General features: G+C 33.9%; 1 protein-coding gene across 1 annotated transcript; it reads right to left on the bottom strand.

The window, feature by feature from the left end:
- Window positions 1-8,454: 8,454 nt before the first annotated feature.
- Window positions 8,455-12,163, bottom strand: LOC104218523 (probable LRR receptor-like serine/threonine-protein kinase At4g36180). The gene has a single exon (XM_009769042.2). The coding sequence runs from the start codon at window positions 12,059-12,061 to the stop codon at window positions 8,624-8,626; it is 3,438 nt and encodes a 1,145-aa protein (XP_009767344.1). The 5' UTR covers window positions 12,062-12,163; the 3' UTR covers window positions 8,455-8,623.
- Between the last annotated feature and the right edge of the window lie 6,629 nt (window positions 12,164-18,792).

Raw genomic sequence — 18,792 nt, 5'->3', positions numbered from 1 at the left:
AATTATGGACAATTGTTGTAGATAATCAGTTTAAATTAATACTCGTCAGTTAAATCACCCTTGTTTACATTTATATGAATCTGTCCAAATAAGTGTTGTATATATGTTATTGTCTGAACATTAAAGTTTCAGGGCATTGTCAGTATTGACAATGATCCTGTGTGTGTTTGATTTTGGTTCAATGTTAAATCCAGTCTGAATTGTTATGATAATTTCAGTAATATGTTGTTATGATGTTAATTCTGAAGTCAATGTAATATTGCTGTAATGTCCAGTTTGAATTCAAGTTTACAAAAGTTGGTCAAGTACAATTGTGTTATTTGGTTTAGGAATTGGTTGTTAGCTGCTAAACAAGCTTAATTCAGATAAATTGGACAGTAATTACAGTAGGTCAGGAGTATTTCTGGGAATGAAACAGTAAAAACAGGGTGTTAGTGCTAGTGTATTATAATGTAATGTTAGTGGCTATAGTTTAAGATAATAATGGGGAACAAGGGATAATGGGGCTGCTGAAAATCAGGTTAGGATCATATATAGTATTAAAAAGAAGTTTTAATGGAACTTTTTGATTTTAAAAGAAGAAGGGGGTCCAAGAAGCACTTAAAAAGATAAAGACCAGCCCTGTATAAATACAGGAAGCTGGACAGCTTAAAAGGGGCAGACCTTAGAGAGTTTTAAGAGAAAAAAGAGGAGTTTTTCAGAGAAAAGAGAGCTTAGAGAGAGTTTAAAAAACAGACTTTAAGAGGAAAAGAAAAAATCAGTTTTCAGGGAGAGGAAATCAGTTTTCAGAAGAGGAATATTAAAGTTCAGTTTTCAGAGAAATTAGAACAAAGAAAACTGAGATTTTGGGTAGATTTTAAGAGGAGGAACAATCTGATTTAGAAAGGCAGTTTTGATTTTCTTCAAGTTATCTGTTTAAGAGAGGTCGACTTTCAAAACATTAGGAAATATGTACAGAAGTACATTCCCAAATTGTGAAAAACAGAAAGAAAGAAATGTGGAATAGGAATCTGAAACAGGAAGAGAAAAGAAACTGAAAGCTGAAATGTTATCTTTCTAGAATCTGTCCGTTGTTTGCTTGTGATTATTGTTCAGTCCAAATCTGAAATTTTTCTCAAGTCTCTGTCGCTATTCATCTAGGTTAACGGGTCTTGTTCAGACTTGCTGTGTTATTGGTATATTCTGCTAATTTTTGTTACTGCTGCAACTGCTGAAACTTACTTCTTCTACCTCCATTTCCAGGTACATATCCTTTTAAATTCTATGTTGGAAAGAGATTCAATATGACGGATAAATGAAGATTGAATTGTAATAATATCTTTGAGTTCTTTAATTAAAAACTCATTTTTGTTTCTGGATCGAATGAGTAGTATATGTTGATAGAATGACTGTAAGCTAATTTATCTTTTATTGAAGATTGTATAAGTGTTGTAACAAGGTTAATTTTTTTAAAAAACTTTCATTAAAGTATAGTTGTGATTAAGATTGTCAAGGTAGGAAACATGGCATAAAATGGTCATTATTTAAATTTTATGTTGTTGTTAGTTAAGTAAAGAGTAATGTAGAAATATCAAGAAAACTACATTACTAACTCTTGTTGTTAAATAAGGTTTAGATGGTATTGATGGTATATGTTTATAAAGATAATAGATGTGTGTATAAACTTTGGTGAAAGGTGACATGATATAGCTTGTTACGATGTTTAAAACATTATGAATGTTTACGTCATACAACTAAGTTGCATGTAAGGTAATTTTATTGAATTGGCTTGTATAATAATTCCTTTCCTATAAACTCGAATGCTTATCTACCTTCATAAAACAAAGTGACCAAATTAATTTCGTCTATTAAGATTAAAACGAGTATATGAGAATAAGTTGAGATGTATATGCACAAATTGCAACACTTTAAATCAATGGTAATTAGAAATAGAATTTGCATTAAGTAAATAATGAAAATTCTTGGAAAATATTTCCTTCCTTTATGAATCATTCATTTTCAGTTTCATATGCAATTTATTCTTCGGCATATATATATATATGTCATATTTGTTTTAAAGATAGTATTAATCATATTTTTATTCTGTCCTTTGAATCTCAATAATTGGAATGAATATAATTTATATTCAGAAATTATAATCAATGGGCGACATTCCATAAATTGTGAACTCTTTTTTTTAAGAATTAAGGGGTATTTTAAATGAAGAATTCTCATAATATAATAAACAATTTGTGGAAAAATTCCTGATATCATTATAAATATTTTGCGCAATTAGGGATACGTTCGCGTACCCTGATTATATTTTTAAAAGCAAAAATTCGGATTATGCGTACGCGCAATTTCGAACAAATATTTAATAAAAGGATTTTTCCAAAGGCGTTAAATCAATTTCATAAAAACCCTAGATGTACGGTTCACTATTCAAAAAAAAACAAATATTCTTGATTCGACATAATTTCGAAAAATGATTGTTTAATAAATATATTAACAAAAGTTATTGTGTACACGTACGCGTGACACAATTCCGCATTTTTAAAATTTATAACACGAATATACGTACGCGTAATTCGATTCAAAGAAGGGTCCTCAATCACAGTAAGTAAAAGCGGTAGAAAAATCATGTAACAAAAAGTATTTAATAAAAATCAAGATAATTAAGCCAATAATAAAAACAGTTAAGCGACCGTGCTAGAACCACGGAATTCGGAAATGCCTAACACCTTCTTCCGGATTAACAGAATTCCTTACTCAGGATTTCTGGTTCGCAGAATAATAAACAGAGTCATATTCTCCTCGATTCAGGGATTAAAATTGGTGACTTGGGACGCCTTAAAATTCCCAGGTGGCGACTCTTAAATGATTAAATAAATTCCGTTTCGACTGTCCTTTAATTGGAGAAAACTCCCCACGCGCCCCGCGGACGCGGTGAAAAGGAGGTGCGACATCAGGGACAAAAGTGCAAAACACGGAATTTTTAGCCCAAAACCCTATTTTAAACACTAGACTTCGCCCAAGAGAGGCATGTATTGATTTTTAGAGTATCTTGGCAAGAAAAACAATTGTGAGAGATCACCCAAAACATCTTTCTTCTTTTCTTTGATTTTTATTGCTAGTTTTTGATGATGAATATTATCTTATCTTGTTTACCCATAGTTATGAGTAGCTAAATCTTTTGTCTAAGGTTTTGATGGAACCTATTGGGGGATGAACTTCTTGTTTATGTGAATACAAATTGCTAGTTTCAATCTTTATTTATTCAACTATGCTCTTGTTGTAGTTAATTGACATGATCCTCAATTAGCTGTGTCTATTTAGTGTGCATAACTCGGGAGAGAGTGCATATGTAGGTTATTGTTGAATAACATCACTCCTAAAGTATAAGAGGAATCTATAACTGCGAGTTTAAAGGCGGGATTAGGGATAACGAAGCCTTGGGTACAATCTTAAGTGAACTGTGTTAATTAAAGCTAGCTAATGTATCTCGGGAGAGTGTAATAGTATATTACTGTGATTACTCGGGAGAGATTTACGGTAAGAAAAGTGTTCATGATTGATAGAGGTGTGTTTGGAAATTTGTATGAAGCATAAACAGAAGGGATTCCATCAATATGGGAAATCTTTACCTTAGTTTTTTCTCATCATTGTTTACAACCTTAGCATTTTAGTTTACAGCTTGTTATTTACTTGTAATCTTAGTTAGTAAAGAAACCTTCAACTGTGATTCAAAAGTTTGGGGAAATTGGTTCTCAAGAGTTTAGTAGTTCTAAAGATAGTGATTGATAGGTTAATTCTCTGTGGATTCGACTCTGGGCAGAATACTCAGGTTATATTTGCAACGTCTGCATTAGCCTTTTTATAAGGCATAGTTGAGCGTGATCATGCACCATTAGCAGAGGATTCCAAAGGCCAGCAAGAGTTCAACGATGGGAGCAGAGTGAAGGAGGCCTAGAAGAATCATATCACGGGAGCCGTCATTGTGGGTCTAATTTGTTTCGTTTCACGTATTTAAAAGTTAGACATTAGGTTAAAGTTTCCTTCTTTAATTGTAATTGTCGGTAATTGCTTATTAATATTGCAACATTTAAATCAAAATGTCGTAATTTTCTCACATTTGTTATCAAATGTCATTATGTTAGCAACAGTTTTTAATAAATGTCACAAAAGTAATTAATTTCTGACATTTATTATAAATGACACCAAATAAATGTGGCAATCTGAATATGTTGTCGACTTGGGTAAAGAATCAAACTCAAAGGACAAAGAAGGGTAGCTTTTTTAAAAAGTGGTGAATCAGAATTTAAATACACTCCACAATAAAGATTCACCATAGGTTAAAATTAAATATTACAGCGATATAAATATATTTGACAGAGACCCATCACCTCAGTCAAGTACTTACTGATGCTCTAGCCTCTGTTCTGATGACAGTAATAATTTACCCGGAGTCAGAAATTCACAAGACTCGGTTTTGGTTCAACATTTTTCCATCCGTAATTTAGGGTCTATCGGTAACAGGTTCTTTATTATTGTTCATACAAATTAATACGGGGATCTATGCTAATATCTGACTATTTTTTAAAGAAATTTGCAAGTATATATATGGAGTTTTTCCAAAGTTTTCGGGTGCCTGTGACCCCTTACCTATAGTGTAGGTCTCTCTCTATTGCGTCACATAACTCTCCCCAGATCTCACTGATAAGAATTCACTTAATTTATTGTTGTTTTCATTTTTCTATTTATATTTCCGCTTCTATTTCATTTACCGTTGTCCTTTTTGTAGAAGTATTGTAGAGAGGGAAATGAGTGAGGAATCTAAAAGGCCAGAAATAAATACAGTAATACAGTATAGATTATTTATGTAGTGAAAAATAATGTGAGAATTGTTATAGGTAAGATTGCTATACATTGATTGCTTGTGTTAAGTGTATTTTTGTTTTTTAAATCTAATCTTATCCATGTATTACTAAATACAGTAGTAAGAGAAAGATGATTTCTTATTAATTATTATACTACACTAGAGATCGATATTGAGCCTGTAATTTTAGTCGGCATGAGCAGGGCACAGTTGAGGTGAGACTAGACAAGATTCTGGTGCCAATATACATAAGCTCGTCGTTTCAAGAAAATGGAATGATAAACAAGAACTGCTTATATAATTAAAACAAGATGATTGAAATGAAAAATAAGACCGAAATGTAATTTTATCTTCTTAAAACAAAAGTGTCATATTAGAAATATTACAAAATACCACGAAAAACATTTTATTGTAAATTCAATTATCTAAAAGATTGTTACGAAAAAGACAATTATTTAATCCTTCGAACAATAATAGTCATTCTTTTGTTTCATTTTATATGATTCTTTTTTAATCTTTTTGAAGAAGAATGACACACTTTATATCTGAGAATTCTATAACGTTATTCATAATATAAGGGTCAAAATCTGACCACAAGATGGTTATCATTAAAAGGAATGGTAAGGGATCGACCAAGCCATAGTCATGCCCACAATGCGTAATAGCAACGAGTATCTTGGCCACTGCCGAGATCGAACCATCAGAAAGCTTACACAGCAGAACATATGTCGTAATACTTGGACGAGTAAGGAAGAGTATAGTCGTGAAAGAGTACGCTGGTTAAAGACCGTTCGATAAAAGGGAAAATTGATAATATATATGTGAGGGAAGAAAGCAAGAGGTGGGGTCCGATGATAGATTTCACAATTCTCATATTTTAGTTCTCACAGGAGGGGACCTCCAACAACAAATCAAAAGCCCAGATTTTGGTTACAACCCTTTATAATCATCATTGTTGAATCAATAAAGATAAATTTCATAGTTATCAACAACTTTCTCTCTTCGCATTCTTTGCTCTTACAAGTACTGAACGATACATCGAAGATGTAATCTTATCATTTACATTCGATGTCCGTTAATCATCTCAAGGAATGTTATATAAGCTCAGTCTCTTTCGATTCTCATATTCAATATGCTTAGATCTAGAGTTAATTATGTTTGACTAAAATTTACCTTCTATTTCTAGGTTTGACACTTTTTGGGTCAAACAATAAATATTATAATATATTTAAGATTTGAAATTCTAAGAGTAAAAAGTATTTTTTTCTCTCTTATGTTTTGTATTCAATCACAGCGACATACAAAATGAATCTCAGGGAGTGTCATATTTTTAAAAAGAGTTGTTTCAATATTATATAATAGTTAAATACAATTACTAACATATCAACAACAACAACAACAACAACAATAATAACAACAACCCAGTGTAATTCCACAAGTGGGGTCTGAGGAGGGTAATATGTACGCAGACCTTACCTCTACCCCGATGGGCAGAGAGGCTGTTTCCAGGAGACCCTCGGCTCAAAGGGGCAGCAAGAAACACTATATTAGTACTATCCATAGACTCATAATAAAACAACATAAAATACCATAAAATCCATAACGTAACATCAATACCATAAAATAACAAAGTAATAGCAATATAAGAGATATAGGAAATACGAGAAAGGTATAAGGTATTAATACACAACAGATAAAGCCCATCATCAGTAGTTGCTCAATAACAACCTAAGACTAATTCCTAACTGGCTAGTCTCACTCTAGTGCGCTGTAGAAAAGACATTACAATTTCCCCTAACCTACAACCTTAATGCTCGATCTCCACAATTCCCTGTTTAGGGTCATGTCCTCAGTAACCCTAAGTCGCGTCATATCTTGCCTGATCACTTCTCCCCAATACTTCTTAGGCCTCCCTCTACCTCTCCTCGTACCCACCACCGCCAGTCGTTCACACCTTCTCACCGGTGCATCAGTGTTCCTCCTCTGAATGTGCCCGAACCATCTTAGTCTTGCTTCCCGCATCTTGTCCTCTATGGGGGCCACACCCACCTTCTCTCGAATATCTTCATTTCTAATCTTATCCTTCCTTGTATGCCCGCACATCCACCTCAACATCCTCATCTCTGCAACTTTCATCCTCTGGATGTGTGAGATCTTCACCGGCCAACACTCGGTCTCATACAACATAGCAGGCCTAACCACTGCCCTATAAAATTTACCTTTCAGTAACAATTACTAACATATCAAAAATAAATTTATCACAATATGACACGATGGAGGACCACATAACTGGTCAAAGCTGTAGCTTATTCCCTAAATTGTGACGTGGTTTCTTATTTGGACCAACCAATTCCCAAATAGCAGTAGCATTACTCACCAAATAAATAAAGTAATAATATTGGAAAATTTTATTTTATATCTTATACAATTGACTAGTTGTATGAGATAACTTTTTTATCTCACAATTTTGTGAACCTAGATTTCTGTGGACCTAAAAGTGTAAGATTGAGATTACAAATTTGTGAGACAAAAAGCAATCTTATACAACTAATGTAAGTTGTACGAGACACAAAATAAAACTATTACTCCCGAAAATAATAACGACAAATACACGGATCGTAACGCCTGGGACTCTGTGACCCCACTCTCTCAATATTCCCTTTTCCCATAAAAATAAAAGACGACTGGTTTCAGTTTTCACTGTCACATTAACGGCTACTTTCTCTTTTTCCTCTTTCAATATTTGCCCACTTGTACTTTATTCTCTCTAATTTCTATTCATTAAATCCCTCACTCTTTTGGCGGGAATTCATTATTGGTCCTACCATGTTCCCCCTAAATCCGTAATACTATCCAAAAAGTACACTATATAATTAGGATTACAATTAATTACTCATTTGGTATCACAAAAATAATAACACTTGTATAATCTCACGAGTGAGGTATGGAGAATATAGTGTATACGCGTGGAGGTTGAGAGATTGTTTCGAAAACTCTCGGCTCAAGGACGCACTAATAATTAAGTGTAAAATAAAAATAAATGTCGAGCAAGTTTGAAAGAGATAAAACAACACGACCTTAGACAAACCTTAGGATTATTAACGGAGTTGGAGTCATGATTTGAAATTTATGAGTTATGAACTTGTTTAATCATAGCTCATTTTAATTACTGAGTTCACAATTAAATAATTATATGTTTTAATGGATTTTCTAATACAAATACTAATTCATTCGAAATCGTAGCTAATATTGCAGCTCCACCAACTACTAATGGTTGGTGATATTAATAAAAATTCAAAAGTTCAGTTAAAAAGATAATTATATCTTCGCGCTAAACACTCTAACAAAAGTTATTCACTACGAGATTTTAATTACGTTGGTCAATAACATTATCCATTATCTTTTGATATGATTCACACATTTTATTATAATCAATTTCAACAGAACAATGTGCCTAATGAATTACTTTTGCTCCTGCTTAAGTATAATCTGTTGAGGTTTTTATTTGTAAACACAAAATGATTAAACAATTGGAAAAGCCTCTGAGGAAGTGAAGTTTAATTAATACATGCACATGAATAATTAATCACTCTAGAATAAACAATGCACAAACTTTTGTTTTTCTTAAAAGAAACAAACTTAATGACAATGAATGACAATTGAAGAGATACACGAACATTGAACTAAGCAAATGAAGGAAATTTTCTTGAATTTGATTCATTGGATCTTGAAGTTTCCTTTAGTGGAAAAAAGAATTTGAATTTTTCATCACATTGGTGAAGGAAGAGTTGTAGGATCAGCTGAAGAAGGAATATCAGGACCAACTCTGCAACCTTCAAGCATGAATACAACATCAGTCATTGATGGTCTTTCTAAAGAATCAGGCATTGTGCAAAGCAAACCAACTTTTACTCCTAACAAAAACTCTTCCCATTCTGATGATTCAGGGTCCAATTCAAGCAACCCCGGCTCGAGCAATTCTGAAATTTGACCTCTTTGTAGTTGTCTCTTTACCCACTTGACAATGTCCTCGTCCCCGTTGAACATTACTGGCTTTCTTCCTGTTAGTATCTCTAATAGTACGATTCCGTAACTGTATACATCAGCTTCTTTTGTAGGTATTCCAGTTAATGTTACTTCAGGTGCTATGTAGCCTAGAGTTCCGACTGGGGTGGATGATGTTGAAGCCTCTACTGGTATTGCTACTAGGCTTAGTTTATCTAAACCAAAATCAGAAAGATGGGCTTCAAAATCAGCATCAAACAATACATTTTGTGGCTTTACATCCCCATGAACCACTGTAACTGAATGAAGGTAAGCTAAGCCACGAGCGATGCCAAGAGCAATAAGGTGGCGCATTGGCCAATTGAGTACATGACCATCCTGATGAGATGCTTCTTGTAAAAGTGTGGCAAGATTTCCATTAGGCATGTAATCGTATACAACAAGTCGGACATCAGGTGGTGGTCCTGCGTAATATCCACGAACGACAGTCAGATTCCTATGTTTCACCTTGCCAAGGGATTCAGCTTCTTTGCGGAATGTGTTCACTTCAATTGATGCATCAAGAAGGCGACGGACAGCCAAGACCATTCCATCTGCGTAAGTGGCTTTGAATACCAGGCCATATTTTCCACGGCTCAACACATTTTCCTCATCAAATTGCCTGGTTGCTTCTAAGGTCTCTGCATAAGTGATCTTGTTGTTGAACATAACAAGCTTTGGACCGCCATTCTCCCCACTTCCTCGACCCCCTTCTCCTCCTGAGCTTGCACGGCCTGGGCTTCGCTTCTTCCCTTCAGATGCACCTCCTCTTAACCTCTTGTGCCAAAGTATAAGGCCATAGATGTACCCACAGCAACATACGGCCACTAGAAAAGCCCCTACTGCAGCCAATACAACAAACAAAATCAACTTCTTTCTTCTCCTCTTGCCTTTATTGCACTCTATCAATGGCTTTCCACACAAATCTTTATTGGCAGCAAATAAAGAAGGATCCTTGAACCGAGAACCCAACGCCTCTGGAATCTCACCCTCAAGATGATTATGGGAAACATTTAAGTATTTCAGGTTGGAAATTAGAGACAGATTTGAAGGAATTGATCCATTCAAATTATTTGAAGAAAGATCCAGCATTTCCAAGTTTGATAATCTTGACAATGACTCTGGTATGTGGCCTGAGATGTGGTTCGAATCCAACAAGAGAATATCCAAAGACAAGCAATTAGAAATGTTTTCGGGGATTTTCCCCCTTAAACCATTCTCACCCAAATCAAGCTTTGTTAGACGAGATAAACGTGAGAAATCCTCCGGAATTTGACCTTTTAAATGGTTCCTTCGAAGCTCAAGCACTCGAAGGCCAGAACAGTTGCCCAATTCAGCTGGAATCGAGCCATTAATACCACTATTCGACATAGAAAGCACTTCCAAGGATGTAAGGAACCCATAAGTCTTAGGAATCTGCCCAGAAAAGGCATTAGATGACAGATTCAAATATTCCAAACCAGATAAACTGCTAAAACCCTCAAGAACATCTCCAGTTAACATGTTCTCTTGTAAAGCCACAACTCTTAAACTTGGCAGCCCAAAAATCTCAAATGGCAATTCACCAGATAGGTTTTGCTTGCTCATATCAAGAGTTGTCAGCCTCAACAAACTCCCAATACTACCCGGAATGTTCCCTGAAAACCCACAATTACTAACATTTAAAACCTCTAACCGATGCAAGCTTCCAATTTCTCTAGGAATTTCACCAGAAAACCTGTTACTAGACAAATTCAAAGTAGTCAAATTGCTAAGCAGCACAAGGTTTTGAAACAAACTACCATTCAACTTATTCATGCTCAAATCCAAACACTCTAGCTGATAAAGACTCCCCAAACTGGCTGGAATCAGCCCAGAAAAATTACTCCCACTAAGAGACAGCATTCTCAAGCTTGTCAAATTACCCAAAAACTGTGGAATCAAACCAGAAAACCTATTCCCACCAAGGTCAAGTACCCCCAATGAAGAAAGATTCATTATACTCTCAGGAACTTCACCAGTTAAGGTATTGTTAGCCAATCTAAGCTCCTCAAGAGACTTCAGATTCCCTATAGTATTAGGCAAAGTTCCAGTAACTGCATTCCCAGACAAATCAAGAACCTTCAATGACAAAAAACTCATCAACCAATCAGGAAAAACACCATTAATGTGATTCCCGTGAAGGCTCAAAACCTCTAAAGCACTTAAACATGTTGCATTCGCGGGTTTAGTTAAACCCGTGAGCGCATTAAAATCCAACTCAATGATCCTAATAGCATGAGGAGCATTGACTGATGACCCATTACAGAAAAATGAAGCAGGGACCACCCCAGATAGTTGATTTCGCGATAGCGAAATTACTTGTAAACTCGATAGTGAACCGATTGTAGCGGGGATTAATCCCTGCAGATTATTATCACCGGTGCTTAAGTGTATTAATGAGGATACGTTGGCTATTGCTGAAGGTATAGTCCCGTAAAGTTGATTAGAATCAAGCCAGAGATACTCTAACTTCTGTAAAGCTCCGATACTCGCCGGTATCTCACCGGAGAACCGGTTAAACGACAAGTTTAAGAGCTCGAGCTGAGAACCGGCGGAGAAGTTAGCCGGAATTCCACCGGAGAAGAGATTAGAAGAAAGATCGAGGAACCGGAGACTGGCGGGGACATTACCGGAGATATGGCCGGAGAGAAAGTTGTGAGCTAGGTTTAAGACTTGAAGATTAGTGAGGTTGGAAATCGCCGGCGGAAGTTCGCCGGAGAAAGAGTTGTAATGTAAGTAAACGGCGCGTAACAAAGCACATTGAGCTAAAGAGCGTGGGATAGAGCTATTAAGATTGTTAGAATGAAGGCTTAACCTACGCAACTGGCGTAAGTCAGCAAGCTGGTCAGTTAACCGGCCACTGAGTTGTAGTCCAGGTAAGCGGAGTTCACGAACTCTACCTCCGTCACAAAGAATACCACGCCAATCACATGGCGCTAACGGCGTTGAAATATCCCAACCGTCTAATGCACCAAGTGGGTCTTCTAAATTCCTTTTGAATGACATTAACGCCGCCATTTCTGTTTCCGTTACATTATCTGCCAACGCCATGGAAAAGAAACTAGTACATAGCAATGTAAATGTAAATGCGGCGGCTGCCACCATTAACGGCGGAGAGAGAAGAAAAGTAGCCGTTGACATGAGGGGAGAATTGGAAGGTGGCTGCTGCTGCTAATGGAGTATGTTTTGGGAGTGGGGAAGAGAGGAGCGTAAATATTGTTGTTTCAGAACAAAGAGAAGAAGAAGCACTACTGACAAGACTAACGCCATGTGTTGCGCTATGCACTGTGGCTTTGTTGGTAATTTTTATTTTATTTTTTATATTTCTTTTTTCCTTGCTGTTGGTCCGTTTCTACCTTTTCCTTCTTCCCAGGAAAGTTGTTTTTATTAGCAACAGTAAGAATATGGTGAATTGAGATGATTTATATTTACCTACCATGAATAATAGCCTGTTTGACAAAGTTTCTTTTTGGTCAAAAGTAATTTTTTTTATTAAAAGTATTTTTGGCCAAAAATTTAGGTATTTGGCCAAGTTTTTGAAAGAAAAAAAAGTGCTTTTGAGAAGAAAAGAAAAATACACTTAGAAGTAGTTTTGTAAACTTTGGCCAAACACTAATTGCTGCTTAGAAATATTTTTCAATCTAATTCGCCAAACACAAACTGCTTCTCACCAAAATTACTTTTAAGAAAAACACTTCTAAAAATAAGCTGATTTTTGCAGGTTGATCAAACGGGCTATAAGATTCATAATAAAAAACGGGTTATAAATGGAGTCTTAATCAACAACTACACAACAACATACTTAGTATAATCTCACAAGTGAGGAATGGAGTCTTAATCATAAGAAATATTTGTATAAATTACTTTTATCCCTCTTAAAACGATAACCACTAAATTAATATCCCACTAATTGGATTAGTAATCGGCGAATGAGAAAAAAGAGTAATAAACAATTTCATGTTTTTTTAAAAACATTAAATATTTTGAAACAAACTTAAACAACTGATATTTAAGAGTTTCATTAATATCCATTTATGTAATTATTGGATTTTTTAGACGATATTGTTGGGCTAAACCAGCCACAAGATACTCTTATATGGTATAATATTATCTGCTTCGTATTCAGCTCGGATTGTTTTTCCTAAAAGGCCTCACGCCATTAAGATATTTTTACACCTCAATTGACTTTGTTCCCACGCTCAACAATCTCCCCTTAGAACTAAGTTTCATATGTCCCACTACCACGATCCACGGGTCTCTCGATACTCTTATATAGTGTGATGTTGCTCGCTTTGAGCCAAGTCCGTACGATTTTTCTCGATACACCTCACACCGTTAAGAGATCTCTACACTTTATATGCAAACTCTCAATCTATTCTACTAACAATATTAAACTTTGTTTGCACACCCAACATATATCATTTGCTCACGCTATTTTATTTTATTTCATAATATTTTCTTTTTAATCTGTTTTGAACAAGAATGATAAATTTATATATTTAAAATGCTTTCAATTTCATATTTAATAATATGATATTATAACCCCTACAAACTTCGTGAAATATTTTAAGAGGTCGCTTGGTACAATGGATAAGCAAAAATAATTTTGAGATAATAATTTTTTACTGTCTTATTCCTTATCTGTTTACTAATTCTGGGATAAATTATTCCAAGATTAAAAATAGCATCGAGATAACTTATATCTATCAGAGGATGGAATAATAATTCCAGAATAAAATAATAAAATAAACAATCTTAGAATTAATATAACATACCAAACCGTCAATAAAAGATAATGCCAGAATAACTAATTCGAGCATAATTAATTTCAGTAGAACTAATTACAATATAACTAATTTCAAGACAACTAAATGGAGTGATTATTAGCATAGAAAAGTGGGAGTGTTCAAGGGTCTGAAAAGAAGGTCACGCATTTCTGCGGCTTTTGACAAAACTGGGTAATTCTTTTATCCATTGACAATATGGGACGAGGTAAAAGGGCAAAGGCAATGATTAAATGCGACTGGATTCTTTGTGTTTTTTTCTAGTTGAGGGTCACGTAGGGAAAAACAACTCAACAAATGTAGTCCCATTAAAGCCGAAGTTCACTCCTTTAGCCTGATTGCTTATTATGTTATTTAAAGTTGGGATTGATTGATTAATTAAAAAAAGGCATTTTTCTTTTCATTTTAATAATCAATATCATGAATAGGAAGGGGGTATCTTTGGTGTCCAATTACTCTTTAGTCATTGCATTTTTCATCTCCATCACCTTTAAGTTGTGAGGATGTTCAATGCAACAAACAAATTTTTTGGACCACTCTTCACTAGCATGCACTAGTAAAAAAAAATATTAGTTACGGATAAATTTTGTTGCTAAACAGAAAAATTCATTGCTAATTCTATTTTGCGACATATTAACGACAAATTATTAAGAAGTTCTATTAGCTACGAGCTATTCAGCGATAAATTAACGACGAAGTTTGTAGCTGATTTTGATTTTTCTTTTTAGCGTCATCACCCACTCGATTCATATGGTTGGGATATGAGATGTTTAGTTGGTTTAATGTAGATATGGGATGGAGTAGTATACATAGATGTAGTTACTAGTACAAAGATATAAATTGATGTCATATCTACTTCTCTCGAAATAGTTAATCAATTCGAACTAACCAAATCATAATAGTAATATCATCCCCGTTACAAATTTTACTGGTGAAATTATACTAAATATGTTATTGTTGTTGTCTTCCTTTTTCTCTCAAGTTAATTGGGGTCGTTTGGTTTGACACACTAAAAAATGATGCCAACATAGAATTTTCTATAAGTAATACCATGGTTAGTTGGATGCACAAGAAAATATAATCATTGCATAACTCAGTGCAGTGTTTGGTTTGTCTTATTGAACTCATATTGTTAATATTTGTACTATAAGTTATGTATTGATGTATTATTTTATGCATGATAAAATATGGAATCAGAATACGCGTATGACCTAGTAATTCATGGATAGGAGTAACTAAACAGAAAATAGCACTATAAGTAATTAATCTCCACATAACAATTTGTCAATTCACCACATAGCTATTCGTACATTGATTAGCACCATATAAACAACCTCTACATCATAACCCGTGCGTAATTAGTCCTTAAACCAAATTACTATTTTTGTTCACCTTTACTTGTCCGCTATACTATATATTTTTATTTTTATTTGTCCATTCTAACAAATTAAGATTATGATAATTTTTTTCTTGTTTATACTTATGATTAAATCTATTCTCGGATCGTTTCCTATTTTTTTTTTTTTGGAAATGCTATTATTCTTATTATTATGGGAACTGTGGTAAAATATTGGGACTGAATTAATGGGATAGCCCAATAATTAGGAAAATTAGCAATAAAATAAAGAAAAAATGATATTGTATAGCCGCTGTAAAAATAATAGTTGAAAAATATATATAAAATTTGTATATTATATATATTATACACAAAAAGTATACAAATTCTATATACTTTTTTAACTACCAAATGTAAATAGTTACTGACGTAGACTAAAAGTGATAATATCCCAAGAAAAAATATTATTTTTCTCCCATTCAATGGCAGCAAAATGTTTCATGTAAATCGGATATTAAAATCTCACTTCCATAAAAAGAATTCCTCTTCAATTTAGTATTGTTTGCTTTCAGAAAAAGGTGAGAATAGAGGTTTATAAGTTACTTGCAATGTCGGACCAATTCTACAACTCCATTTGACAAACACAAAAAACCAGATGGCATTAAACATATCGCCATTGACAAAATTTGAAGGCAATTTCAATCTAACATTCTGGAAATACAACAAGAAAAACGACAAACTTAAATTCCTTTTATGAAGGAAAATCTCATTGTACTTTTATCATAATGTTTTTGCATTGCTTAATTACGGAGAGAAATTTAAAAATAGTCAGATTTACTACTGGCCACTTAAAAATAGCCCAATTTTAAAAGTAATCGAAATTTAGCCATCTTTTATGTAAAGATAAATCTGAGCGAAAACAATGTTCAAAACCCGAAAAATACGCCCGTATATTATACTGGAGTTCCAGCATAAGTATGCTTGAGCTCCAGCATATTATACGGGAGTTCCAGGACAACTATGCTGGAACTCTAGCATATGTGTTGGAGTTCCAGCATAAATACACTAGAACTCCAGCATAATATACTGGAGTTCCAGCAAGTATAAATGTCCAGTATAATATACTGGAGTTTGGAGCACCGGTGCTCCAGTCTCCCGTATATTATACAGGAGTCAGCAAAATATACCGGTTCAGCATAATATGCTGGAGTTCGTACACAGATGCACCGAACTCCCGTATATTATGCGGGACCGGTCTCTGTTGCAGCAAAATAGTGGCTATTTTTCATTGACTTCATAAACGGTGACTATTTTTGAATGATCAATCCGAAAACTGGCTATACCGTGCTATTTTAACTTAATTACGCCGTTCCCAATTTTGCGCACCCTTCTCTAAATGTTTTAATTTGTGTTTTGTTTCCGGACAATTTTTCTGTTATATAAATAATGAATTCATTAATACATAAGAAATAGACAAGTAACAAGTGTTCACAGAATCATTACAGATTGCAATTTTATTTTAGGGATTTTTACGCAAAATTCCGACTATATATACTGTTTACTTTTTCTAGTCATATACATAGATTATGCATTGATTAAATACAAGTATACACATATATTATACCTCTGTTGGCTATTTTTAATTTAAGCGGTTGGATAATCGATATTTAGGTTAATTCTTCAACTCATTTCATTTCTAGTACACAATTCTTTCTTCAGTTATTTTTTTTCTTTTGGATTAATATACTATAGCGTTCTGATAGATTCATGATAAATGCAGAATTGTTGTTGAATTGGAGAATCACACCCTTTATAATCGTTCAAATGAGACAGCTCAACCAGCCATAAAAATATATAGACGTAGAAATGACAACGGATAGCCACTCTAAAGTGCTAAGTACTATTTAGGAATTAGTGAGGAGAAAATGATCCTTTATAGCCTCTCAAAATGGGGGCATTTGCATCTATACTTGCTTTTTGGATCACGTTTTAATTTGTGCTCGCTTTGCAAAAAAAATTGCAAGCGTACCCACTTTTTCGCGTAACTTCAGCATACGGGGCTGAAGTAGTAAAGACAATCACGCAAAACTTCAGCATTCTAGTAGACGGGACTGAAATAGCAAGTGTGCTGAAGTTTTTGTTTGTAATTGCTAAAGCTTTTGTCTTCAGCTCTAGAGCTGAAGTTTTTGTTTTGTAACTGGCGAACTTCAACTCTAGAGCTGAAGTTTTTGTTTTTGTAACTGGCGAAATTTTTGTTTTGTAACTGGCGAACTTCGGCTCTAGAATTTTTTTCCCTTCATAATGATACTATCACAAAAACATGAAAATAGCTGCTTTAATGTCATATAAAGCATTCAATAGCAAGGATACAACATCTTATAACTCTCTAGTCGGACCAATTATTTAGATGATTAGTTCAACAACTAAACCATCCAAAGGAACTGTTAATCGATATTTGATAAAGCAAGAAACTTTTCAACAATTTACATAAACCAATATGTTGTTGCTAATGCCATGCATTATCAAATAAGATGTGTAGCTTCGTCATTTAACAGATCATCTATTGCCACCACTCAATCAAGCAAATGACCTTTAGTCACGGATTTCAGAAAGAGGTTGAGGGCGGATATAACTTTGAGGAGGAGAAGGAGGAGGAGGGGAGCTGAAGTTGTTTAAAAAGTGGGTACAAGTTAAAAAAAAAATAAAAAAATGGGTATAGGTTAAATGGAGGCGACCAAATAGGGCGCTCCGGCAATTTTTACCTCAAAATGTTAATAGCCAATATTTTCTCCATTGACACGAAATATCCCTGCGGCCCAAACATATTACGTCTAATAGCCCGAAATGTCTATTTTGTATATTTTTTATGTAATGATAGTCTATTTTGTATATTTTTTATGTAATGATAGTCTATTTTGTATATGTTTTGTATAGTGATAGTATATTTTGTATATTTTTGTATAGTGACAGTATATTTTATATAGTGATAGTCTATTTAATAGTATTTTTTATATAGTGACAGTCTATTTTTTATATAATGATAGTATATTGTATATAAATTGTACAGTGACAATCTATTTAGTATATTTTTTATATAGTAACAGTGTATTTTGTATATATTTTGTATAGTGACAGTCTATTTAGTATATTTTTTGTATAATAACAGTCTATTTTGTATATATTTTGTATAGTGACAGTCTATTTTGTATAATTTTTGTATAGTAACAGTTTATTTTGTATAGTAATGGCCTATTGTATATAAATTATATAGTAAGAGTCTATTTTGTATAATTATACGTATAAATTGTCTCCCTTATCTAGAAAAAGAATCAAGAGTTCAGATCTTTATGTTCCATAAATTTATGTTTTTGTTTCTTGGGTTTTGTTTTCTCCTTTTTTCTTGATGGCGCGGTGGTAGTAGGTGGGTGGCAGATAAGGGTGTTTATAAAAACCCGAAAAATCGAACCAAACAGAAAACCAAACCAAATCAATCAAAAAACCCGATACTTTTTGGTTTGGTTTGGTTTTGAATTTTAAAAATCGATCAAATTTGGTTTGGTTTTGGTTTTAATCAGAAAAAAACCGAAAAAAAAATCCGAACCAAACCGACTATAAGAGTAGCTATTTCAGATTTATTATTACACCTATATATATGTATATTTCTATACAAACTTTCAAAAATTTAGTGGTAAATGTTAATAGTTTGCACTTTTAGTATAGTTCTTTACCTTTACATTCTAGTTTGATTGGTA

This window comes from Nicotiana sylvestris, chromosome 4, assembly GCF_000393655.2.
Source record: "Nicotiana sylvestris chromosome 4, ASM39365v2, whole genome shotgun sequence".
Classification (NCBI taxonomy): Eukaryota; Viridiplantae; Streptophyta; class Magnoliopsida; order Solanales; family Solanaceae; genus Nicotiana; species Nicotiana sylvestris.
The sequence above is the reverse complement of the archived record's forward strand: the minus strand, read 5'-3'. Positions and strand labels throughout refer to the sequence as shown.